Source organism: Muntiacus reevesi, chromosome 9 (assembly GCF_963930625.1).
Source record: "Muntiacus reevesi chromosome 9, mMunRee1.1, whole genome shotgun sequence".
NCBI lineage: Eukaryota > Metazoa > Chordata > Mammalia > Artiodactyla > Cervidae > Muntiacus > Muntiacus reevesi.
Window position 1 is genome coordinate 68,988,184 of NC_089257.1, and position 27,511 is coordinate 69,015,694.

Here is a 27,511-nt window from a genome sequence, read left to right on the forward strand (position 1 = left end):
ATTAAAACATATTGAGGAATCTTATTCCCCTTGGAACGCTCCCATTTTTGTTATAAAAAAGAAATCTAACAAATGACATCTCTTAACAGATCTTTAAAAAGTTAATGCATCTATGAAACCTATAAATGCATTGCAACCAGGAATTCCATCACCTACCACTATTCCTCCAAACTGGCATATTATTATTATAGATTTATGGGATTGCTTTTTTAGTATACCTTTACACACTCTAGACCGAGAGAAATTTGCTTTCTCTCTTCCTTATCTTAATCACACTGGACCTCATAAACGATACCAATGAACTATACTACCTCAAGGAATGATGAATTCTCCTACCATATGTCAATATTATGTAGCCAAGGCCCTTAAACCTATAAGAAAGCAATTTCCTGACTTTCTTGTTATTCATTACATAGATGATGTATTGTTTTCAGCTCCATCTGTTTTTAAAACTCAACACATGTTTAACATAGCTCAGCAATGCTTGAAAGACTCTGGATTAATTATTGCCCCTGAAAGAATCTAAACTTCTATACCTTTCCATTACTTGGGGTTAGTTATTAATAGACAACACATTACTTCTCAACTAATACAGATTCATACTGATAAATTATCAACCTTAAATAATTTTCAAAAACTTTTAGATGATATAAATTGGATTAGATCCTCCTTAGACATTGCTAATTATCAACTGACTAATCTATTTAATTCTTTAAAAGGAGATCCCAATTTAAATAGCTCTCGTTCACTTTCACGAGAGACACAAGTAGAACTCAAGTAGAACACAAGTAGAAATTGCAAAAGCAATTTCTTACACGTATTAGACTTGATTTACCTCTAAAATTATTTATACTTGACTCTCTTCATTCCCCCACAAGACTTCTTGCCCAACTAAAACACCCAATAGAATGGATCTATACCCATTTTAGAGGGACAAAATCACTTACACCCTATCTTGATTTAATTGCTTTAATCGTTATCAATGAAAGAAATAAAACTAACATTAATTGGCTCCAACCCTCACAAAATTGTTGTACCTATTAATAAATCTCAATTCAAAAACACATTACAAACTTCTACTGATTTCCAAATAGCTTTTCTGGAATATTTTAGAAAATTTTCATGTCATTATCCTTCTAACAAGCTCTAGAATTTCTTCAAAAATACTGAATTTATTATCTCCCACATCGCCAGTTCACAGCCTATACCTCAAGCTGATGTTTTCTATATAGATGAGACTAACAGCACCAAAGCCTCATTCTAGTCTATTAAAGAATGTAGTCTTTCATACTAAATTTCACTCTGCTCAACAAAATAAATTATATGCTCTTATTCAAGTTATCCACCTACATCCTTACCCCATTAATATAATCTCTGATTCCTTATATTCAGTTTTTGTATTAAAAAATATAAAAACCTCCACTAAACTCCAACCAACCTGTTATTCAGCAACTTTTTTTAGAACTACAATCTATTATTAGAAAACGCACTTCTCCCATTTATATTACTCATATCCGAACACATTCATGCCTTCCCAGGCCTATGATTCATAATAACGAACAAGCTGATAAACTTGTTTCTTTTGCTACTCCCGAAAAACAACATGCTTTTTACACAATAATGCTGGCTCCTTACACCATATATGAAAAATTCCATACCACTAAGATAAAAAAAATCATTAATAATTGCTCTACTTGTAAACCCTTACACCTTCAACCCATTACACAAGATACCAATCCTCAAAGATTACAGCCTAATGAATTATGACAAATGGATATGACTCATTGCCCTGAACTCTCTCCATCTTTCTTACATGTCTATATCGACACAAACTCTTCTTTTTTCTGGGCCATACCTCTTTGAGGTGAAACTACACAACACGTTGTAACTCATTTATTAACTTGTTTCGCTATAATGAAAACTTCTAATTCTATAAAAACAGACAATGGCCCTGTCTATATTTCTAAACACTTCAAACAATTTTTATAATCATTTTCTAGTAAACATATTACAGGTATTCCTTATAACCCACAAACACAAGATACAGTCAAATGACCACATCGTACACTAAAACTACAAAAAAAAAAAAAAATTAAAAAAGGGAGAATACACAGGAACACTACTATCTTCCTTATCTAAAACAGACTTTACTAGATTCCAACATAAGCTATTCTCTAAACCTATAACTATTGTTAATACAGCTTTATTTGTTTTAAATTTTTTTAATTTACCACAAGGAAATATCTTAACAAGAGCAGAAGAACATTTCGAGGGATCACAGGATGCCTCTCTTCCTCTGCCCATTTGGTATCAAAATGGGCTAATCAAACAATGGAAGTCTAGGAAATTAATCTTACAGGAAAAGGGGTATACTTGTATTTCTCCAGATGGATCCTATGGAGTCAATTGGCTCCCTCTTCAGAAGATCCGCCCCCTGGGGAACCACTGGCGTTCAAGATAGAGAGGAAAATGTGGAATTCCCAGAAAGAGGAAGTTCCAATACAATCCATGGCGGCGTTCAGTTCAGTTCAGTCGTTCAGTCGTGTCTGACACTGAGACCCCATGAATCGCAGCACACCAGGCCTCCCTGTCCATCACCAACTCCCAGAGTTTACTCAAACTCATGTCCATCGAGTCGGTGATGCCATCCAACCATCTCATCCTCTGTCATCCCCTTCTCCTCCTGCCCCCAATTCCTCCCAGGATCAGGGTCTTTTCCAATGAGTCAACTCTTGACATGAAGTGGCCAAAGTACTGGAGTCTCAGCTTCAGCATCAGTCCTTCCAATGAACACCCAGGACTGATCTCCTTTAGGATGGACTGGTTGGATCTCTTTGCAGTCCAAGGGACTCTCAAGAGTCTTCTCCAACACCACAGTTCAAAAGCATCAATTCTTCAGCGTTCAGCTTTCTTCCCAGTCCAACTCTCTCATCCATACATGACCACTGGAAAAACCATAGCCTTGACTAGATGGACCTTTGTTGGCAAAGTAATGTCTCTACTTTTTAATATGCTATCTAGGTGGGTCATAACTTTCCTTCCAAGGAGTAAGTGTCTTTTAATTTCATGGCTGCAATCACCATTGGCAGTGATTTTGGAGCCCAGAAAAATAAAGTCTGACACTGTTTCCGCTGTTTCCCCATCTATTTCCCATGAGGTGATGGGACCAGATGCCATGAACTTAGTTTTCTGAATGTTGAGCTTTAAGTCAACTTTTTCACTCTCCTCTTTCACTTTCATCAAGAGGCTTTTTAGTTCTTCTTCACTTTCTGCCATCAGGGTGGTGTCATCTGCATATCTGAGGTTATTGATATTTCTCCCGGCAATCTTGATTCCAGCTTGTGCTTCTTCCAGCCCAGCGTGTCTCATGATGTACTCTGCATATAAGTTAAATAAGCAGGGTGACAATATACAGCCTTGACATACTCTTTTTCCTATTTGGAACCAGTCTGTTGTTCCAAGTCCAGTTCGAACTGTTGCTTCCTGACCTGCATATAGGTTTCTCAAGAGACAGGTCAGGTGGTCTGGTATTCCCATCTCTTTCAGAATTTTCCACAGTTTATTGTGAGCCACACATTCAAAGGCTTTGGCATAGTCAATAAAGCAGAAATAGATGTTTTTCTGGAACTCTCTTGCTTTTTCAATGATCCAGCAGATGTTTGCAATTTGATCTCTGTTTCCTCTGCCTTTTCTAAATCCAGCTTGAACATCTGGAAGATCATGGTTCACGTATTGCTGAAGCCTGGCTTCAGTAGTTTGAGCATTCTTTGGGATTGAAATGAAAACAGACATTTTCCAGTCCTGTGGCCACTGCTGAGTTTTCCAAATTTGCTGGCATATTGAGTGCAGCACTTTCACAGCATCATCTTTCAGGATTTGAAATAGCTCAACTGGAATTCCATCACCTCCACTGGCTTTGTTTGTAGTGATGCTTTCTAAGGCCCACTTGACTTCACATTCCAGGATGTCTGGCTCTAGGTGAGTGATCACACCATATGGTTATCTGGGTCATGAAGATCTTTTTTGTACAGTTCTTCTGTGTATTCTTGCCTACCTCTTCTTAATATCTTCTGCTTCTGTTAGGTCCATATCATTTCTGTCCTTTATCGAACCCATCTTTGCCTGAAATGTTCCTTGGTATCTCTAATTTTCTTGAAGAGATCTCTAGTCTTTTCCATTCTGTTGTTTTCCTCTTTTTCTTTGCATTGATCCCTGAGGAAGGCTTTCTTATCCCTCCTTGCTATTCTTTGGAACTCTGCATTCAAATGGGAATATCTTTCCTTTTCTCCTTTGCTTTTTGCTTCTCTTCTTTTCACAGCTATTTGTAAGGCCTCCTCAGACAGCCATTTTGCTTTTTGCATTTCTTTTCCATGGGGGTGGTCTTGATCCCTGTCTCCTGTACAATGTCACGAACCTCCGTCCATAGTTCATCAGGCACTCTATCAGATCTAGTCCCTTGAATCTATTTCTCACTTCCACTGTATGATCATAAGGGACTTGATTTAGGTCATACCTGAATGGTCTAGTAGTTTCCCCTACTTTCTTCAGTTTAAGTCTAAATTTGGCAATAAGGAGTTCATGATCTGAGTCACAGTCAGTTCCCAGTCTTGTTTTTGCTGACTGTATAGAGCTTCTCCATCTTTGGCCACAAAGAATATAATCAATCTGATTTCAGTGTTGACCATCTGGTGATGTCCATGTGTAGAGTCTTCTCTTGTGTTGTTGGAAGAGGGTGTTTGCTATGACCAGTGAGTTCTCTTGGCAAAACTCTATCAGCCTTTGCCCTGTTACTCCAAGGCCAAATTTGCCTATTACTCCAGGTGTTTCCTGACTTCCTACTTTTGCATTCCAGTAGCCTATAACGAAAAGGACATCTTTTTTGGATGTTAGTTCTAAAAGGTCTTGTAGGTCTTCATAGAACCATTCAACTTCAGCTTTTTCAGCATTATTGGTTGGGGCATAGGCTTGGATTACTGTGATATTGAATGGTTTGCCTTGGAAATGAACAGAGAGAAAAGGGGAAGAAAAGGTGGAATCAAAAGGAGAGAGACAGATCCAGCCAGTAATCAGTTCCCTGAGTGTTCTCCACAGCCCAGAACACACAAAGAGATTCACAGGGTTGAGTAGAGAAGAGAAGAGGAAGGGAGGAGATAGAGGAGACCTGGTAGAGAAAAAGGAGAGTCAAAAGGGGGAGAGAGCAATCAAGCCAGTAATCTCACTCCCAAGTGAAAATGGGTACTGAAGATTGGGGTCTTAAAGGTACAAAATTGATAACAAATACCAAAAAGGAAAGATTAAAAATCTAGAGTAGAGAGGTTAGATTCTCAATAATACAATATATTTTAAAAAGTCACAAAAATTATAAAATATATATATGAAGTTTGCTTTAAAAATGGGGTGGGGTTGCAAGGCAATAGTAGGTTATAAAAATGAAAATTAAAGGAGTAATAGAGGACTTAAAAATAAAAATTTCTTTTTAATTAAAAAAATGATAATAGTGAAAATATTATCTAGGATTTCCCTGGAGCTGTTGCGGACAGTGTGAGGTCAGTTCATTTTCAGATTGTACCTTGATCCGTGTTGTACTTCTCAAGATCTACAGGCCCCTTCCTATGTAGTCGGTGCTAACTGCAGGGTTTTAATCTATTGCACCTGTCACTTCCAAAGCGGTTCCCTCTCTTTATTTTAGCTTCTTCTGTTTGCTGGTCTCTTCAGTGTCTAATATCCGCCCTGACACAAGGAGGCGATGGTGGTCACTTATTTAGGCTCACTTGTTCAGTCGTGCTGTGGGGAGGGGGGAACGCTGCAACCAAATAACCCTGGCGTGTGTGGGGAGTGCGTGCAGTGTTTCAACCACAGTGAGTTTGCCCCCGCTCACGGCATGTGTGCGTTCATGGTCTACACTGCTCAGGCTCCAGGTTGCTCTGGGGGAACTATCTGAGGCAGGCCCTGGGTTGCTTGCACTTCCCAGGTCTAAGTCGCCCAGGTTCAGGTTCTCAGGTACTCCACAGAGGCACAGACTTGGTTGGGCCTGAGTTTTGTGCCCTTTCCCCGTCCCAGCAGCTCAGGAGACCAGGTGCTTGGCGAGTGCAGTAGCCCCCAGGTGGGCAGTGTGTCTTATCGCCTCCCCCCATCCCATCCGCTCGGTTTCCTGGGTGAACAACGGGAACCCCCCCGCTCGGTTTCCTGGGTGAACAACGGGCACGCCTTCTCAGGTGTGATGTGTGTCTCTTCTGGGGAGCTGACCTCTGGCTGCGACCCTCCCAGCGGATGTCACTCATCCAGAATCCCAAGAAGTCTTGGTTAGCAACAAAGCCTGCTTGCAGTTTGGTAGAGAATGCCTCTCTGGGGCTGTGATTGCCCCCTTCCAGCTCTGGCTGCCCCTGCCTGCCTGTCTCCGGCAGGGCATGGGTCTGTCCACAGCCAGCTAGCTCTGCTCAGTCCTTTGTTCTGTGAGCGGGCCTGGCAGGGTTAGGGCTTTTCGCGGGATAGTTCTCTCTTTTCTCTCTCTCTCTCTCTGGCTATCCCACAGTCTGGGTTGCTATCTCACTTTAGTTCCCTCAGATTGTCCTCGGGGCATTCAGGCCTGGTCCTTACCCTAAGCAATGCAGCCGGCACCTCCCTGTCCAGCCCCTGCTTGCTAGTGATGGATGCGAGTGTCTGGGCTGCTTCTCTGCTTTGAGAAGGCACATAATCTGTAGGTTTTAATTATTTATTTATTTGTTTACTTTTCCTCCCGGTTATGTTGCCCTCTGAGATCCCAAGACTCGCAACAGACCCACCGGTGAGATTGACTCTTGGTGTTTGGAAGCTTCTCTCTTTTTTAAGACTCCCTTCCCAGGACGGATCTCCATCCCTACCTCTTTTGTCTCTCTTTTCATCTTTTATATTTTGTCCTCCCTCCTTTCAAAGACAATGGGCTGCCTTTATGGGTGCCTAATGTCCTCTGCCAGCATTCAGAAGTTGTTTTGTGGAATTTGCTCAGCATTCAATGTTCTTTAGATGGATTTGTGGGGGAGAAAGTGGTCTCCCTGCCCTATTCCTCTGCCATCTTAGGACCGCCCCCTACAGGATATAATTTAAAGGACAAAGGGAAAACACCCACAACCAAGATTACTCCATCCAGCAAGATTCTCATTCAGATTTAAAGGAAAAATTAAAAGCTTTACAGGCAAGCAAAGTTAAAGAGAATCCAGCACTACTAAACCAGCTTTACAACAAATACTAAAGGAAATTCTCTAGACAAGAAACACAAGAGAACAAAAAGGCCTACAAAAACAAGTCGAAAACAATAAAGTAAATGAACAAACCAATCACAAGCACAGTAATCAATCCTGCAATAAAAAATCTCCCAACAAACAAAAGCCCAGGGCCAGATGGCTTCACAGGCAAATTTTACCAAAAGTTTAGAGAAGAGCTAACACCTATCTTACTCAAACTCTTTCAGAAAAGTGCAAGGGAAGGAAAACTCCCAAATGCATTCTATGTGGCTACCATCACCCTGATACCAAAACCAGACAAAGATGCCACAAAAAAAGAAAATTACATGCCAATATCACTGATGGAGAAGAAAATGGCAACCCTCTCCAGTATTCTTGCCTGTAGAATCCTGTGAACAGAGGAGCCTGGTGGGCTGCTGTCCATGGGGTCACACAGAGTCAGACATGACTGAAGCAACTTAGCAGCAGCAGCAGCATCACTGAGAAACACAGATGCAAAAATCTTCAAAAAAAAAATTCTAGCAAACAGAATCCAACAACATATTAAAAGGATCATACATCATGATCAAGTGGGCTTAATCCCAGGGATGCAAGGATTCTTCAATATATGCAAATCAATCCATGTGATACACCATATTAACATATTGAAAGATAAAAATCATATGATCTTCTCGATAGAAGTAGAGAGTTTTTGAAAAAAATGTAACATACATTAATGATAAAAAAAACTCTCCAGAAAGTAGGCATAAGGCCATATATGACAAACACATCAAACACTATTCTCAACTCTGAAATACTGAAAGCATTTTCTCTAAGATCAAGAACAAGACAAGGATGTCCACTCTTACCACTATTATTCAACACAGTTTTGGAAGTCCTAGCCACAACAACCAGAGAAGAAAAAGAAATAAAAGGAATCCAGATAGGAAAAGAAGAAGTAAAACTCTGTTTGCTGATGACATACTATACATAGAAAACACTAAAGATGCCACCAGAAAATTACTAGAGCTAATCAATGAATAAAGTCACAGGATATAAAATTGATTCACAAAAATCCCCTGTGCTCTTATACACTAACAATGAAAAACCAGAAAGAAATATTAAGGAATCAATCTCATTTACCATCGCAACAAAAATAAAATACTTAGGAATAATCCTACCTAAGGAGACAAAAGAGCTGTATATAAAAAACTATAAGACACTGACGAAAGAATTCAAAGATGACATAAACAGATGGAGAGATATATCATGTTCTTGGATTGGAAGAATCAATAATATGAAAGTGACTATACTACCCAAAGCAATCTACAGATTCAATGCAATCCCTATCAAATAACCAATGGTATTTTTCACAGAACTAGAACAACAACAACAACAACAAAAATTCACAATCTGTATGGAAACACAAAAGATGCAAAATAGCCAAACTAATCGAGAAGGAAGCATGGAGCTGGAGGAATCAACCTGCCTGACTTCAGATGATGATACAAAGCCACAGCCATCAAGACAGCATGGTACTAACACAGAAACAGAAACACAGACCAGTGGAATGAGACAGAAAGCCCAGAGAAAAATCCACACACCGATGGGCACCTTATCTGTGACACAGGAGGCAAGAATATACAATGGAGAAAAGACAGTCTCTTCAATAAGCAGTGATGGGAAAACTTTGCGGGTATGAGTAAAAGAATGAGATTAGAACATTTCCTAACACCATACACAAAAATAAACTCAACTGATTAAATACCTAAGTTGAAGATCAGAAACTATAATGATCTTAGATGAAAACATAGACAGAACACTCTTTGACATAAATCACAAGATCCTCTATGACCCAACCCCTAGAGTAACGGAAATAAAAACAAAAATAAACAAATTGGACCCTATGAAACATAAAAGCTTTTGCACAGCAAAGGAAACTATAAACAAGGTGAAAAGACACCCTCAGAATGGGAGAAAATAATAGCAAATGAAACAACTGACAAAGGGTTAATCTCCAAAATATACAAACAAGCAGCTCATGCAGTTCAATACCAGAAAAACAAACAATCCAATCAAAAGGTGGGCAGAAGACCTAAACAGACATCTCTCCAGAAAAGATATACAGATAGCTAATAAACTCATGAAAAGATGCTCAATATCACTCATTATTAGAGAAATGCAAACCAAAACTGCAATGAGGTATCACCTTACACCGATCAAAATGGCCATCATCAAAAAACTCACAAACAATAAATGTTGAAGAGGACATAGAGAAAAGGGAACTCTCCTACACTATTGGTGGGAATGCAAATTGATAAAGCCACTACAGAGAATAGGATGGAAATTCCTTAAAAAACTAGAAGTAAGACTACCATATGATCCAATAATCCCATTACTGGGCATATACCCTGAGGAAACCATAACTGAAAAAGACACGTGTACCCCAGTGTTCATTGCAGTACTATTTACAATAGCTAGGACATAGAAGCAACCTAGATGTCCATTGACAGATTAATGGATAAAGTTGTGGTACCTATATACAATGTAATATTACTCTGCCATAAAAAGGAATGCTTTGGTCATCTGATGCAAAGAACTGACTCACTGGAAAAGACGCTGATGCTAGGAGCTAGAGAGCAGGAGGAGCAGGGGGCGACCGAGGACGAGATGGTTGGATGGCATCACAGACTCAAAGGACATGCATTTGCGCAAACTCCAGGAGATACTGAAGGAAAGGGAAGCCTGGTATGCTGCAGTCCATGGGGTCACAATGAGTCAGACATGACTTACTGAACTGAACAACATAAAAAGAAACAAATCTGAGCCAGTTCTAATGAGGCAGATGAACCTAGAGATTGTTATAGAGAGTGAAATAAGTCAGAAAGACAAAATCAAACATTGTATATTAACACATATATATGGAATCTAGAAAGATGGTACTAATGAACCTATTTACAAGGCAGAAGTGGAGAAGCATACATAGAGAAGAGACTTGGGAACACAGTGGGGGAAGGAGAAGGTGTGACAAATTGAGAGAGCAGCATTGAAATGTACACATCACTATATGTAAAATTAGACAGCCAGTGGGAATTTGCTGGATGACACAGGGAGCTCAAATTCGGTGTTCTGTGACAACCTAGAGAGGTGGGATGTGGGAGGGAGGTTCAAGAGGGAGGGGATTTATGTGTACCTATGGTTGATTCATGGTGATATGTGGCAGAAGCCAACACAATATTGTAAAACAATTTTTCTCCAATTTGCTAAAAAAAAAAAAAAATTAAAATTAAAATTTTTACTTTTAAAATTTGTAAAAATATTTATTAATCTATTCACTATATACCAAATACACTTAGCACATGATCACATTGGTGATCTCACTCACAAAATTTTACCCTTTCAGTTTTTCCCCTTTTCTCCTCAATTCTAAACTATTCCACCTCCCTGTCCCATCACTTTAAGCACCATTCAGGACTAGCCTCCTCCACTAAGCTTTTCCGAAACTTACCACCCCACAATAATCTTTTCCCATCTCTAAATTAATACCCATTTGGTATTTAAAATCATTGAGATATAAAATCTAAGATCAGGCAGAAGCAACTTCAGAAAACATCTGTCCAACATTCACTTTGGAAAACTAAGGCTCTGAGGTGAAAGGGACAAAGCTGTTTGGTAACAGCACTCAGACTAGGACTCAAGGCTCAACGTTTTCATGTTACTCAATTCTAAAAATATTTACCACTATGTATAAGATACTGTAAAGTTTCAGCAGTTTCTACCAAACACCATTCATTTAATCAACGAAAATTATTGCATACTATTTACCAGATATTCTGCTTAATTTTGCCCACAAGTTATCAGGGTAGTGAAAAAACAAAACAGTAAAGCTTCCCAGAACACATCTGCAATGCAGGAGACGGAGACACAGGTTTGAGCCCTTGATTGGGAAGATCCCCTGGAGAAGGAAGTGGCAACCCACTCCAGTATCTTTGCCTGGGAAATCCCACGGACAGAGGAGCCTGGAGAGCTACAGCTATGGGGTCGCAAAGAGTCGGACATGACTTAGTAACTAGACAACAAAGCAATAATTACAATATACTTTGATAAGGTCTCTGACAGCAGTTCTAGGGAGATTTAAAAAAATCTATATCCTATCCCTGAACATTCACTCATCTACTCACTCACTCATTTACTAGATAGATAGATAAACAGTAGATAAATAGAATTCTCACTTTCCTAAGAAGAGCAAGTAGGAGAAAAATGTTCTCTAGAAGCAACTCATGAACACAAACACCTGGAGTGACTGTTACCACAAAAAAATGTTTTTTTAACAGGATATCAAATCTGCATAATGTGGTATCAAAAAAGTATTGAAATGTATAAACTATCTCTTTTTTTTAGTCTGTGCTTGGGAGTCAGACTGAGCATCAAACACTCAGTTTACTACTTATTTTGCTGAGTTAGTTTAGGCAAGTAGTTTAAAACTCAACTCAGTCTCAATTTTCTCATCTGTAAAATGGAAATAATGCTTACCTTGAATGGAATTTTTAAGAATTAAAACATAAATTGCCTTACCAAATTATTGTTATCCTGCCTATCAAGTAATCTATACAAAATATATGTAAGTAACATAAAAATTGTGCTGATAACTAAAAGACATTCAAATTTGTGTGGGCATCACATTACTGTCAAAATTTATTGTAAAATACATGCAGTTAAACTCTCCAAAATAAAAGTATACTCCTTTGAAAATTTTTTTAGTGTACTAATCATGGCACAAGTCTTTTTACTCTTTTCAGGCAGCAACATTCTAAGAATCCATTGTGTACTAGTTGCTATGTGAAGAGAAAAATGACCCCTATATTTAAGGAACTTGGTTTCAAAATACAAATGAGAACACAAGTGAGAACTGTTCTTTGTGGGAAGAAAGCAAATGTATTCTTGTAGATTTTGGCATGAAGAAAGATACCAGAGACGAATGCCACAAAAGCAGCTCAACTTGAAGCAGGTGATTTAGTGATCAGAACAAAACAAGATTAACTAGGAAAAACTTCCATAAAGAGATGCTGTACAGAGTAACATATCCTTTTCATGCTGATTATCTTAACAAGGTTTAATACATGTGATTATTTTTCAGTCTTCTGAGTTTAAATGGTTCAGGTAGCCATAAGGTCTGAAAACAGACAAATACACATGAGCAGTTTACTCCTCTTCTGTGATATGTTCAGTGTTTCTCACTAGCAGTTCACGGTTCAGTGAGCAAATCTGCAGTGAACAGCATGCACTACCAAAGGGCACCCCCCTCAGTCCTCATACATTCATTATAACACACTGTCCCAGACGATTCAGGTCTAATTCTCACTGAATAAGCGTGCACCTTTTCTCCTTTGCCTTTTGCTTCTCTTCTTTTCTCAGCCATTTGTAAGGCCTCCTCAGACAACCATTTCACCTTCTTGCATTTCTTTTCCTTGGGGATGGTCTTGATTATCACCTCCTGTACAATGTCACAAACCTCTGTCCCTAGTTCTTCAGGCACTCTATCAGATCTAATCCATCGAATCTAGTTGCCACTGCCACTGTATAATCATAAGGGATTTGATTTCAGTCATACCTGGATGGCCTACTGGTTTTCCCTACTTTCTTTAAGCCTGAATTTTGCAATAAGGAGTTCATGATCTGAGCCACAGTCAGCTCCTGGTCTTGTTTTTGCTTACCATATGGAGCTTCTCCACCTTTGCCTGCAAAAAATGTAATCAACCTAATTTAGGTATTGACCATCTGGCCCTATCCATGTGTAGGGTCAACTCTTGTGTTGTTGTAAAATGGTGTTCACTATAACCAGTGCATTCTCTTGGCAAAACTCTGTTAACCTTTGTCCTGCTTCATTTCGTACTCCAAAGCCTAACTTGTCTATTACTCCCGGTATCTCGTAACCTCCTACTTTTGCATTCCAGTCCCCTATGATGAAAAGGACATCTTTTTTTGGTGTCGGTTTTAGAAGGTCTTATATGTCTTCACGGAACCATTCAACTTCAGCTTCTTCAGCATTAGTGGTTGGGGCGTAGACTTGGATTACTGATATTGTAATGAATTTTGATATTGAATGGTTTGCCTTGGAAACAAACAGAGATCATTTTGTCATTTTTGAGACTGCACCCAAGTACTGTATTTCAGGCTCTTTTGTTGACTGTGAGAGCTACTTCATTTCTTCTAAGGGATTCTTGTCCACAGTAGTAGATATAATGGTCATCTGAATTAAATTAGCCCACTACAGTCCATTTTAGTTCACTGATTCCTAAAATGCGATGTTCACTCTTGCCATCTCCTGTTTGACCACTTCCAATTTACCTTGATTCATGGATCTAACATTCCAGGTTCGTACGAATACTGTTCTTTACAGCATCGGATGTTACTTTCACCACCAGACACATCCACAGCTGGGCATTGTTTCTGTTTTGGCTAAGCCTCTTCATTCCTTCTGGAGCTATTTCTCTGCTCTTCTCCAGTAGCATATTGTGTACCTACCAACCTGGGGATTTCATCTTTCTGTGCCATATCTTTTTGCCTTTTCATACTGTTCATGGGGTTCTCAAGGCAAGAATGCTGAAGTGGTTTGTCATTCCCTTTTCCAATGGAACACGTTTAGCATATCCTAGAAGTAGTAATCAAGGGAGCTCAATCTACTAGAAATACTATGTAGTCTCTATTTCCAGACTTTGTGGTCACTGGTATTTTTTATAAGATTCACCTACTGTCAGTCTTATAAACATTTTGGCCATTTATATTATACCGAGAAAAAAATGAATACTAAAAATGAGATAATGGGGGAAAAAAAAACAGATTTCTTTTGCTTCCAAATAATTCTACACCAGAACATTTTGCTGAAGTGATTTTAATCTATAGATGAACAACTCTTTAAATGATACTCAGAATACAGTACAACCTTGGTTTTCAATTAGATTTGAGTCTAGAACAGGACTCACTCACAGTGATTCCAGAACACAATGTGGAAGTGCAACAGTTAGGTGATGACTTCTTAATTGTTCAAGGGGATAAAGATCTTCAAATATGGATGAAAATTAATCTCTAAGAGTTATTCTCCTTTATATACTACAATATTATTGTCAGTTTCATATACTTTTACTTTATAAAGAACTCCCATAGGAAGAAATTTCTGGAGGTTTTCCCAGATATATACAGCTACATTTTCTGTTGTGCTGGAGAAGAAAAGGAAAGAAGGTCAAAAGACAAATAAGCAAAACTTCATGTTTAATATTTACAGAGAATAAAAATTCTAGTTTCAAAAGATATCATTACACTAAAAATAAAAAAAGTCACACAATAATCAAATAAAATGTTAAATTCTTCTTTCTTACTATCTATATAAAGTAAAACAGTCACTCACCTTACAACGTCTGCAAAATACGGCACATCTAGATCCAGATTCTTATGATCAAGGGGCTTCATAATCGCCTCCTACAGACAAAACAAAGGAAAAATATCAGATTCCATTTATGAATCATATTTCAAAGTGTCCTACCTTTGCCTCTAAATCTTACCTTATCATCTCGTCACTAACTCAGTACTTGCAAGAACTTTGTGTCTTACAAAACAATCTCAGAAAGTTTAAAGTTGTAAAATAAAAAAAAGGCCTAGCTCTCCATAATGGCTGGATATCCTCATTACTGAATGCAGAGAGGTAAGAAACCAAAAAGTAGAGAATTCACTGGTTCTTTCTCATAACAAGCCTCTGTGATTCAAACTTTAGCTTAACACTTCTTGAATTCTGTTCAAAATGATACCACAAACACTTTTCTCTAACAGTCTCGCCTTCAGCACAATGCCACAATATAGTTAGGACACACCTTCAATGAGTACTACATTTTATAAAGCAGATTAAGACTGAAATTATGCAAGGTGTTCTGAGTTTCTGCCATAGGAGTAATTTAACAATGATCCTGGGCTCTTAGAAAGAAAACTAAAAACATGCAAAGACTGGCTTCTTAATACTTATATATATTATACGCAGCATTTTTCTTTGTCAATGGCAAGAACTGTAATCGCCTTATTCTTTGTAAACTTTCCCTGGTGGCTCAGATGGTAAAAGTGTCTGCTTGCAATGCGGGAGGACCTAGGTTCGATCCCTGGGTTGGGAAGATCTCCTGGAGAAGCAAATGGCAACCCACTCCAGTACTCTTGCCTAGAAAATTCCATGGATGGAGGAGCCTGTTAGGCTACAGTCCATGGGGTCGCAAAGAGTTGGACACAACTGAGCAACTCCTTTCATTTCATTTTTGTAAACTTTTACTTTTAGCTATTGAAAAAAACCTAAGCAATCTTAAAAAAATTAATAAACTAGTGAACATAACAAAAAAGAAATAGACTCACAGATGAAGAAAATTAGTGGTTACCAGTGGGGAGAGAGAAGGGAAGAAGGATATAAAAGCACAGAGGATTAAGAGGTATGAACTATTACATATAAAATAAGCTATAAGGACATACTCTACAACATGAGGAACACAGCCAATATTTTATAAACTGTAAATGGAGCATAACCTTTAAAAAATGTCAATCACTATACTGTACACCCATAACATATAATATTATACATCAACTATACTTCAATTAAAAAAAAAGAATTTGTGGAACAATCTAAGTTTCCATATGGAATGGTTCTAAGAAGGGTATATTAATAATAACAGTAACAATCATTATCTGAGAAAAATCAGAATCATATAAAAAGAGCAAGTCCTAAGCCAAACAAACTTTAAAATAATGATATCCACATGGATATCAAGAAAATAAATCCTTGTTTAATCTTTGTTTTAACTGAAAACTCCTGTTCAGATCCCAACTTTTCCATTGAGACCTCTCCTACAGGGCTCTTTCTAATTTGGCTCTGTATGTCATAAGCCACTTTTACTAATGTAAAGGTAAAGTATGTGGTATGAAGCGTCCTTCAGGTATGCAAAGATGGGAAAAAAGTGCAGAGAATTTCTCCTCTGGTATTTCGCTGTATGCCTGTCTAGTGTGTTTCTTATAAATCTTAATGTATATATATTTATTTTATGTCACTAGAGTTTGCAAGAACTTTGTCTTTATAGCTTTCCTAAAGTACTTTGAGCACAACACTGTTCGTTCACTCATTCTCCTATTCATTTATTCAACCAACACTTATTTAACACTTAAGTGTTCTTCACCTGCTATAAAGTCATGTGAGCATGCTGTGGCTAAGAGTTATGTCTCATTCATCATTGGATTCCTAGTGCTCAGCTCAAAGACTGATGCAAAGCAGGCAAACTTGTTAAATATATGGAAGATAAGCAACATGAAAGAAATAATGATTATTCATAATAACATTTTTAATTAAACAAATGTCAAATTTTAAAGCAAAAGTAAGGAGCAAAGCTGAAGCAAAACAAACAGGTGAAATGATGGCATAATAACAACAAAGCTCGATGAAAGGAAATCTACTTCCCGACTTTGCAAAGGATTTATTACACGACTGAGGGCAAATAGGGGACGTTAACTAATCAGTATCTCTCACTCCCAGTCAAAGGAAGGAAGAAGCTGGCATAGATAACCTCTGCAGTCTCTCACAATCCAAGAATTCTGTAATAATATAAGCAGTAAGTCTTTTAATGAAAACCTTCTTTTTTGTTATCTCTATCATCAACTGCCCCAGTGAGTTTATAGTAAAGCTAGAGTGAATAAAACAGGATAGTATTAAAATTTGTGATTAAAGATATAAGGAATTCACCAATTTCAGGAATAGAAAGCTTCAAGGATAAAGTGTCCTGAAAGAAGGGAAGGATTTGTTAAACAGAGGAAATCAGGATATGTCAACAAAGAAGACAAGCTGAACACACTACATTTCATTCCTGTCATTGTAATACAACCATGACTAATTTCCATTCAGCCATCCCAACACCTTTAGAGGACACTGAGAGAAGTTCCTCCAACTATTAATACTACCCCCATTCCCACACCCAATTCCACCTGCCAGGTCACAGGACCTCTGACGATACTTGGCTGAGGAAGTGAAAAGGGGGCCATCAAATATTATACTCAGAAGAAAGCACAAAACAGCATCCAGCATGCCATTACCTCCATACACTTCTTGAGGTCCGTCAAATTCATGACCATTCCTGTAACAGGATCAATCTAAAGAAAAAACAAAGGTGAGTATTACTACAGTATGCTCTTCATATTTTAACCTCTGTAAGACTGCAACATGTGCGGAACCTGGTCCCACACTGCCTTCGTCCCCGAGACAATCCATCTCAGCATGGAAACACCAAGTCCTCGAGGCTCCCTTTCCACTGCACCGCCCTTCTACCTGTCCACATACAGCACACGACGGACGATGCTTTGGGAGAGGACAGGCCTGAAATGGCAGCAGCTCACCGTACACAAAGACCAACAACGAAGCAACATGAATCTGAACAGAAGTTTTCAACACAGAATCCATCGCTTTGGCTGAAAGAGGGCCCAGCAATCTGCACAAAACACAGACAAGTTCGGCACGTACCTCTCCATGTACTGTCACCACAACTATGGGGAAGAAAACAAAATAACCAAAAAACCAGCGTGACTTTCAACAGGTTAACATCCAAATACATGTTAGTAACATAAATTAGGAGTTAGAGCCCGGCTTTACAAAGCTGTACCCCCCCCCTCCTCCACAATGTCTGTTCTTTCGGTTAAGATCTTTTTAACTAATGCAATTCGGCCATGGCAGAGGAACTTAAGAGTGCCTAGCCAGGGCCAAAAAGGGTATAAATTTTGCTTATGATGTACTTGGAAGGAATCGCTACTTCAAGATGCTGCTTAATCACTGCCTATAGAAGTAGAAAATGTACAGAAAGACATCCAACTACACACTGCACTGCTCCTTCCTTCCTGAGCAAGCAAACTACTCCTGGGCCTAAAACGCTTGCCCCTTATCTCATAAAACTGTAAACACAGTGTAGAGCAATGATTTGTAGATTAACAAGTACTTCTGAAAAAATGTGTACCCATGGCCAATTCATACTGATGTACAGCAAAAACCATCCTAACACTGTAAATTAACTCTTCTCCCATTAAAATTAATTAATTTTTAAAAAGTGAAACCTTTGAAAGATCTTGATGATCAGAGTGCTTTGCGAATTAATGACTTTTACGTATTTCTTTCAGCTTCATAGAAACACCATTAGGTAATGTGATAAGTGAGCAGACAGAATGAGAGATACAGATCAAGTCAGAGACAGTAACCACACGTGAAAGCCCAATATTCTGACATCTTTTCTGGTCTTTTTATTCCACCATATCATTTGCTGTGATACTCTATGGCTTACACAGCTATTTTTTTTATATCATCTGTATCTCAATAAACAAGTCTCTTGTCCTTGCATAAATTAATTACCTCCTTAGAACACTGCTGTCAAAGTTTTAGACCCAACTTATTTTTCTGTCATATAGCATATCTTGAGCCAATATTTTCTTTCTGTCAGTAATTACTTACACAGTGAATACAATCTAATTTTAACACTGACCTCGGCAATACCTAATTAGAAGCAAACATGGTGCCAAAAGAATGTCATGTACTGGAAGGCCAAGGAAAAAATTATTTAAACCATTCTGTTTTGAACTTAAGATACATCCAACTAAGGCGACAGATCTTTTCATTTTGAACTTTCATTTACTTTCTCATTCAAGACTCAAAGCATTCATGCTCTGTCCATAAAGTTTCTCACTCATTAAGACCATAGTTGCTGAACAGTCATTCATCATTATTGAAAGGGCTAAAATTTCACCAGTTTTTCTCTCACCTTTATAATTGTGCCCATGGCCATTTGGGTTGTTGCACTTCCCAAATAATTTCAAGTTTTCTTCATTACTAAGAGATTTGCTGACAAAAAAAAAAAAAATCAACATGACACAAGTTCTGATACCTTCTCTGTTCCCTACACTTACTGTTTTCTCTAGCCTTTGAAAAACCTAACAACTTATTATTCTTTAGCTCATCAAACAGTCATAAATCCACTTGATTTCACTACTTAATTTTATGTCAGGAACCACAATGTGTCCCCTAATTAGACTACCACACCATACAAATTAGCATAAATAAACTCAACATCCTTGTTCCACATCAAAAACTGATCTGCTGAAGACCATTCCATTTTTCAACTCAACATTTACTGAACACAGTAAGTCCCCCACATATGAAGAGCACCATTCTGAGAGTGTGTTCATAAGCCCAAAGTTTGCTAAGGTACCCAACTAACATAATCAGCTATATAGTTCTGTATTGTAATAGGTTTAGAAGACTTTTCATACAAATAATACACAAAAAACAAACAAAAAATTAAACATTTGTAATCTCACAGTACAATACCTTGAAAAGTACAGTAGTATAGTACAACAGCTAGTGTAAAGGGTCCAGCATCAAGTGAACAGGCAAAAAGAGCTAGTGACTGGAGGAGGGAGTTCAGTTCAGTCGCTCAGTCATGTCCCAATCTTTGCAAACCCATGGACTGCATGCAGCACACCAGGCCTCCCTGTCCCTCACCAACTCTCCAAGTTTACTCAAACTCATGTCCATTGAGTCGGTGATGCCATCCAACCACCTTATCCTCTGTTTTCCCCTTCTCCTCCCGCCTTCAATCTTTCCCAGCATCAGGGTCTTTTCAAATGAGTTAGTTCCTCGCATCAGGTGGCCAAAGTATTGGAGTTTCAGCTTCAGCATCAGTCCTTCCAATGAATATTCAGGACTGATTTCCTTAGAGGAGGTGGGAAAGTGATAGAGCTGAAGGATCGTCAACAACAGGAGACAAAGAGCAGGCTGCACCTTCACGCCCGCCTGACACTGATGGCACAGGTTCTGGTTCCTTGCTGGAACCAGGTGTGTGTCCGCATCTTTAAGAAGTACACAACTTAAAAAAATAAAAATAAAAAAGAAGAAGTACACAACTTGAAGGTTTGTATAGTGGGGACTGACTGCACCTACTACATATTAGGCATGGGCTGAATGAAGCAGTGGTACACGGTAACTTAAATAAAAAAGAAGATCGTTATCCTCAAGTAGCTTGAAATCTTATTCCTCCTGGTTTGGGGGCGAATGGATATACATGTATGTATGGCTGAATCCCTTCACTCTTCACCTGAAACTACAACATTGTTAATCGACTATACCCCAACAGAAAATGAGTTTTTCAAAAATCTGAATAAAAAACTCATTCCTCCTAAAAAATAATTACATGACCTAGTACATCTCTTTAAATTCTTGCTTTATTTCTCCTCAACTATTGCCTACTGATAACCCCACCAATCCACTGAGGGGTATTCAAACCCGGGTAAACTTTAAAATTACAATACTCAGTTATTGTTCCAGGCAGAGAACCATTTTCTTAATAGATTTTGCGCGTATACCTGTCCAGCCAACCGTGCACCTTCAATGAGGCCTTACCACTCTCATACATTTAAGCTTCCTAATAAATAACCCCTTTCTTTTTGAGATTCTATTACTTTCCTTTCTCCTGCTCACCTACTTCTTACATTTAGAGTGCTACTGTTCACGAAGTTTTTGCACAAAATTATCTCACTGTACCTGCCACAAAACAGACCAGTTTGTACATTCCAGACAGAAAACTGTGACAGGTCTTTATCATTGCTGCATCCCTGTTGCCTAGCACCAAGATCTAATAACAAACACCGGTCCAGTGAATGAATGGATGGGTGAATCCTGTTAGGTAAAACTTATTATCTTCATCTTATAGACCAAGAAACACATGCTCAGACAGCGGAGCTTGCTAGTAAGAGGCAACACCCTCCTCAAAATCAGCTCTTCAGTGCAATCAAGCAGTCTGAGTACTCTGCGTTCAAAACCCCAACTGTGCTTCTAATCTCGGGAAAGTGAACATCCAGGTTCATTTTCTGTTCAGTAACAAGTGGACAAAACTCGCCCTGCTGTAGCAACATTAGTGAGGGAAGATGACACTTTTGACACATTATAGTAGCTAACACGTACTGAATGTTTCGGGCTTCCCGGGTGGTACTAGTGGTAAAGAATCTCCTGCAAATGCAGGAGACCCAGGTTCGAGCCCTGGGTAGGGAAGATCCCCGGGAGACGGGCATCGCCACCCACTCCAGTACTCTTGCCTGGAGAATCCCCATGGACGGGAGAGCCTGGAGGGCTACAATCCATGGGGTCGCAGAGTCGCACACGACGGAAGCGACTTAGCACGCTCTGCCCGTTTACGATGTGCCTGGCACTGAGTAACCTGCGCGAATTCAACTCCTTTGAACATTACAGGTACCCCGAGAACCGGGTCAACTCCAGTGGCCACTGCTGTGACGCCAACAAGAAATCCTGGCGGCCAAAGGAGGCCGCGGCGCGCACCCAGCCTTTCATCCGCCGCAGCCCCGCTCCTCCCACACCCCGGCCCTCGCCCCGGGGCTCCACGGCCCCGTCCCCAGCACCTGTGGAGGGCGCACCCCACCTGTGCAGGCGGTGGGTCGCGCTGAAGGAGACGAGGCGGGACACTCGCGCCCGCCGGCTAGGGCCCGACCCTGCCCCGTTCATGGGTCTGCAAGCCCCCGGCCCGGCCGGCGTCCCCACCCCTCGGCCCGCCGCCAGCCTGGGATGGGCGGAGCCCCGCTGCGCGGCGGCGCAACGCGGCGGGCGCCCGGCAGACGCTCTCTCTGCCTCTCGCTGCAGCTGGGCTCCCTCTGCCGGCCGGAGGCCGTTAATAGACGCCCCTTGTGCGTGCCTAGTCGCTTCAGTCTGGTCCGACTCTGCGACACTGTGGACCTTAGCCTGCCAGGCTCCTCTGTCCATGGAATTCTCCAGGCGAGGATACTGGAGTGGGTTGCCATGCCCTCCTCCAGGGCATCTTCCCCTCTCAGGGATCAAACCGCCCTCTTCTTTGTCTCCTGCATTGACAAGTGGGTTCTTTACCATTTTACCACTAGCGCCACCTGGGAAGCCCTAACAGAGGTCCCTTACCATCCTCATCTCTTGGAATAGCAAGCATTCAGAGGTGGGCGTGTCCCAGAGCGACAGAATAAGGTGGTGGGGGGCTTAGTGTCCTTCACTGTTGCCTCTGCTCAACGAGGTCCTTCCCACTCTCTAGAAGAAAGCCCTGGGTTACAGAAACCGCCAGTTGCTGCTTATTCTGAGATGAGTCCCAGGGCCAGCCTAAATATAGTTTATTTAAAGGGAGCAAAATTTGAGGGCACGTGGGGTATCACGCAGCTTTCAGAAATAATACCTTCGGACTATTTGTAATGAGTCATACTAAGGAGACGGCTCAAGCTGTCTTTATCATCCACACGCATGCATGGAGCCATTTATCACTCTATGTTGCCACAATGCAAGCACGTTCACTTGAGAAACACACAGACATTAGCAATTCTCTGTCCGTTGTAGACATCTCCAGAGTGAAAAGATCTTGTTTTCTTGCATCTATTCAAACTATTTACAGTTCCCAGTATACACAAGGTCATGTCTTTCCTCAATTCATTCTTTCATTAAACAGTTACCCACTGGAAAGGATAGATAAAATCATGGGCGTGGCAGAAATTAAAGCTCCAGTGATGGTTTCTCGCAAATGCCTCCTAACTCCAACTATATATGCTCTTTGTTCTGCATTAAATTATTATTATGCAGCAAATATTCTTCACACGTTTTCAAATATTTTTGTCCTTTCCCCCACTGGGTTGGAAATAAAATAACTTTAAATAATTATAAACCAGATATTTTTGAGCTAGAGATTCACACTCTAGTTCAGTCCTCTCACTTTACAGATAAGAGAACACAGACCCAGATAAGTGAATTATTTATCCAAGATCGATTATAATATAAATGTTTCTCAGGTGTTGACTGCATGGGAGATAAACACTCAAACCTCTAACACTGCCCTTGTTCTGAATACATTTTAAGGAATCAAAACAAAAGGTAAAGCGGTAGAAAGAATTTCTGAGAAGTTGCTTTACTTATTTGCTTTAATAAAATATGTCACAGTATTTGCAGAGTTCTTGCTTTATTTTATTGAAGCTAATTCTATACGAAAACACTCACCAAATTCACCCTCAAATTCACTGGGGCACAAACCCCTGTGGTGAGTTTCTATTGTATTCAAATACAATAATGAATTTGCATTCATCCTGTTACAAATTGAATTGTGTCCTCCTCAAAGTTAAAGGTGTTGACATCTCAACTCTCAGTACCTCAGAATATAGCTTTTTTGTAAAATAGTCTGCAGAAGTAATAAGGTCACTAGGGTGCACCCTAATCCCTTTTCCCTCCACTTGTATACCACATACTTCTTTCCCTGAGTCTTTGGACACTGGTCAGTTATGAGTTGAACTTACGGAAAGGAAGAGGCCCTCCATAGACTTTGAGCCTCAGTCATGCTCTCCTTTGCTTAGTCACTCAGTCTGTCTGACTCTTTGCAACGCCACGGACTGTAGCCCACCAGGGTCCTCTGTCCATGGGATTTTCCAGGCAAGAATACTGGAGTGGGTTGCCATGCCCTCCAGAGGATTTTCCCAACCCAGGGTCAAACCCAGGACTCCTACACTGCAGGCAGATTCTTTACCATCTGAGACACCAAGCAAGCCCAAGAATTCTGAAGTGGGTAGCCTATCCCTTCTCCAGGGGATTGTCCTGACCCAGGGATCAAACCGGGGTCTCCTGCCTTGCAGGTGGATGCTTTACCAGCTGAGCTACCAGGAAAGTCCCAAGCCTAAGTCATATGTTCATTCAATTTCCAGAACTTTGTGCACTGGTTTACCAGCCATACGCACTTAGATTATAAAATGTTGTTGTTCCTGTTTTGTCTTCTCCTGTGTTGATGGCAGGCCAAGGCAGAATCCAGACATTTTTGGACCAAAATCTTATTTTTATACTGCTAATCTTCACACGTTTGAGATTCACTCATTGTGTAGTAGGACAGAGTAAAGATTTATAAAGAGAAGAAAGACATGATCAGATACATCTATGTACCTCCCAGATATCAACTGTAGTCTTCACCCTTCAGACCCAAATAAGATCTGGATAAAACTTCCATGTTTTGTCTGGGGGAGTACAATGCCTTTTTAAAGACTCCTGTGAATATCAAGGGGTTTATGTTCTCATGGTTATCTCAGCCTCTAAGCTCCCACGGCTGTTGTATTAAGTTCTGTTTAGGCATCTTCTTGTTCCTACTGCAGTTGTTCTGTATCTCACCAACCCAGACACAAAAACTAGAACTTTTATTTCCTTGCCACAGTGCAAACCCCAACATGTGGCATTTGTATGTATGCAACTCTCTGCTAAAGTGAATAGGGTTTGTGATGTTTATAATAACCCTCGAGGAAAACTGAGAAGAAACTATGTTGGTCCAGGACTGTACAGTGAGCCTAATGAGTTCACATTGCCCCAAACTACATGTTTGCGGGGGAAGCGGAGGTTCCTCCAGCCACATTCAATGTGCACAAGGAGCATACACAGTGTAACTGGCCTGGGCTTGGAGTATAACTGAAGGAAAAGAGAACAAGGCATTTGGGCATATGATTTAAGTGACAGATCTAGCCTGATCTGGGCTGTTGGTAAAAACTGATGGGATTTAGAAATGCAAAGATTATATGGTCTCTAGTGCCACCTGTTGCCCAACTAAATGAAGAACTATTAGGTTGGTTCAAAAGTAATTGTGGTTTTGCACTGCTGAACTTTGCCTTTTGATATTGGAATACATTCTTGAATAAATGTGGTTATGTTATACATCATTTTAATACACATTTCTTGCTTTATGTTTTTTGCTATGACTTATTACTTGTTTATTTTCTATTTATTTTAGACTAGGGAAATGATGTTAGACAAAAAGTAAATTCAAATGAATTTTTTATTCAAGCTCAAAATGGGCAGTAAAGCAGCAGAGACAACTTGCAACATCAACAACACATTTGGCCCTGGAACTGCTAACGAACATACAGTGCAGTGGTGGTTCAAGAAGTTTTGCAAAGGAGACAAGAGCCTCGAAGATGAGGAGCATAGTAGCTGGCCATCAGAAGTTGACAATTACAAATTGAGAGCAATCATCAAAGTTGATCCTCTTAAAACTACACAAGAAGTTGCTTGCTTAAGAACTCAGTGTCAACCATTCTACAGTTGTTTGGCATTCGAAGCAAATTGGAAAGGTGAAAAAGTTCAATAAGTGGGTGATTCATGAGCTGACCAGAAATCAAAAAAAAATTGTCATTTTGAAGTATAGTCTTCTCTTTTTCTATACAATAACAACAAGCCATTTCTCAATCAGATTGTGACTTGTGATGAAAAGTGGATTTTATATAACAACCCATCATGACCAGCTCAGTGGTTGGAGCAAGAAGAAGCTCCAAAGCACTTCCCAAAGCCAAACTTGCACCAAAAAAGGTCATGGTCACTGTTTGGTAGTCTGCAGCCTGTCTGATCCACTACAGTTTTCTGAATCCCAGTGAAGCCATTATATCTGAGAGTATGCTCAGCAAATCAGTGAGATGCACTAAAAACTGCAAGGTCTGCAGTCAGTATCGGTCAACAGAAAGGGCCAAATTCTTCTCCATGACAACGCTGGACCGCAGGTCACACAACCAATGCTTCAAAAGTTGAATAAATTGGGCTTCAAAGTTTTGCCTCATCCACCATATTCATCTGATCTCTTGCCAACCAACTGCCACTTCTTCAAGCATTTCGACGACTTTTTGCAGAGAAAATGCCTCCACAACCAGCAGGAGGCAGAAAATATTTTCCAAGAGTTCATCGAATCCTGAAGCATGGGTTTTTACACTTATTTCTCATTGGCAAAAATGTGTTGATTGTAATGGTTCCTATTTTGATTAATAAAGATGTGTTGAGCCTAGCTATAATGATTTAAAATTTATGGTCTGAAACTGTGATTACTTTTGTACCAACCTAATACCAACTTTTCATGAATCTCTGAGGAACCAGACACCTGAAGATTAGGAAAAATGCCTGATTTTAACAACATCCCTCAAAACAACAGCCTCCCAAGCCTGAGCTGGGGGCAGGATAGGAGGTGGTAGTGGGTGGTTCAACTGCAGTGGCATCTGCTTGGACAGCAGAAAAGTAGCCATTTTAACATCCTCTGTGAGTACTTAGAAGCAACAGGTAGGCCGTGATGGGAAAAAAAAAGGGGGGCTTTTTCAGACCTATATTCATATTCTACTAGCTAGATTTATTTTTATTTCTTCTTCCAAGTATGAGAACCTCTGTTACCCATCTATCTGGTGGTGACAATTTTTAGTTTTTGATCCAGGTCTAGTTTTTCTTTCATGTATCTTTATTGCCCATAAGATATTTCCAGTAAATATAAATTTAAAACTCTCTTTAAAAGTTTTATCAATGCTTAAGGTTTTCAAAGAAGATCCCTAAGAAAATATAACACCATAATTATCTCATGAATTCAATTTTTAATAGAAATTTTAAAAGCAGATGTCTACTGTTTGGAAAGTAAGGTACACTTTTGCTCTCTCTTATGTAGAGAGCACATTCATTCAAATCTAGTTATCAGAGCTTGTGGCTGTTCCATCAGATGTTCACGAAGGTGCCATGGAACCCATACGGCATTTGCACAGGCACTTCGGCTCGGCCCAGTTCTTCAAAGTTCTTGGCATCCAAGACAAGGAGAAAATTTCTTGCATTCTAGAAAAGGAAGGACAATGCTGAAAATTCTCTTTGTTTCTATCAGAAATCTGTTTCCTCTAGTGGGCTGTAAAATTCCTAAGGGAGAGACTATCTTTCTCATCTTCATATCCATTCCCAGCACTAGGCACAGTGCCTTGCTGATTCATTCACTAAGTGTTTGCAGAATGATGAACTGAACAAAAAAAAAAAAAAAAAAGGAAATTATGGCTGAAGAAGTTGATACCTAGAGCAAAGAAATTACATTTATATTTATCACCTTCATAGAATCTCTTTGGGTTTAAGGATCTTCTTACCTGCCCCCTTTCCATCTCCTAAGAGATATAAAAATTCTTTCTTCCAAAATAAAATGCTTCCATTTTGTGTTGTTCTGGAGCTGTTCAAAAGGTAGCATTGCAAGGCAGATTGAGGTTTGCCCTGGTCTAATTACAGGAGTGGCAAACACATTGTGTAAGGACTAAGTCCCAAGCCCATGGCAGACATTACTAACTGATTACACTTTTCTCACCAAAACCTTAAAAAGCGTCAGAATCCTATACCTAGGCAGCTACTTATAAATGATCAAAGTTGAAACTCAAAGTGAATCTATCAGCCACAAGGCTTCCCTCGACAAGAAATTGGATATCAAGATTATTGAGACACTAGC

The 27,511-nt window shown here is 39.7% G+C and overlaps 2 protein-coding genes across 3 annotated transcripts in view; both read right to left on the bottom strand.

Moving 5' to 3' along the window:
* Positions 1-12,193: 12,193 nt before the first annotated feature.
* On the bottom strand, positions 12,194-21,840 carry PTS (6-pyruvoyltetrahydropterin synthase). Of its 2 annotated transcripts, XM_065943961.1 has the most exons (6): positions 21,683-21,840; positions 19,013-19,092; positions 17,731-17,753; positions 17,307-17,363; positions 14,605-14,675; positions 12,194-14,416 (listed from the first exon to the last, which is right to left on the bottom strand). In XM_065943961.1, the coding sequence occupies exons 1-6, from the start codon at positions 21,763-21,765 to the stop codon at positions 14,293-14,295; spliced, it is 438 nt and encodes a 145-aa protein (XP_065800033.1). In that variant the 5' UTR covers positions 21,766-21,840; the 3' UTR covers positions 12,194-14,292. The 2 variants fall into 2 exon arrangements, with proteins under 2 accessions (XP_065800033.1, XP_065800034.1); XM_065943962.1 differs by lacking the exons at positions 17,731-17,753; positions 21,683-21,840 and adding an exon at positions 17,539-17,698.
* A 3,247-nt stretch (positions 21,841-25,087) lies between these two features.
* Positions 25,088-27,511, bottom strand: part of BCO2 (beta-carotene oxygenase 2) — a 71,244-nt gene continuing 68,820 nt past the window's right edge. The window contains exon 12 of the mRNA XM_065945148.1: positions 25,088-26,865. Within this exon, the coding sequence (XP_065801220.1) occupies positions 26,752-26,865 (114 nt within the window). The 3' untranslated portion in view covers positions 25,088-26,751. The remainder of the gene's footprint in view (positions 26,866-27,511) is intronic.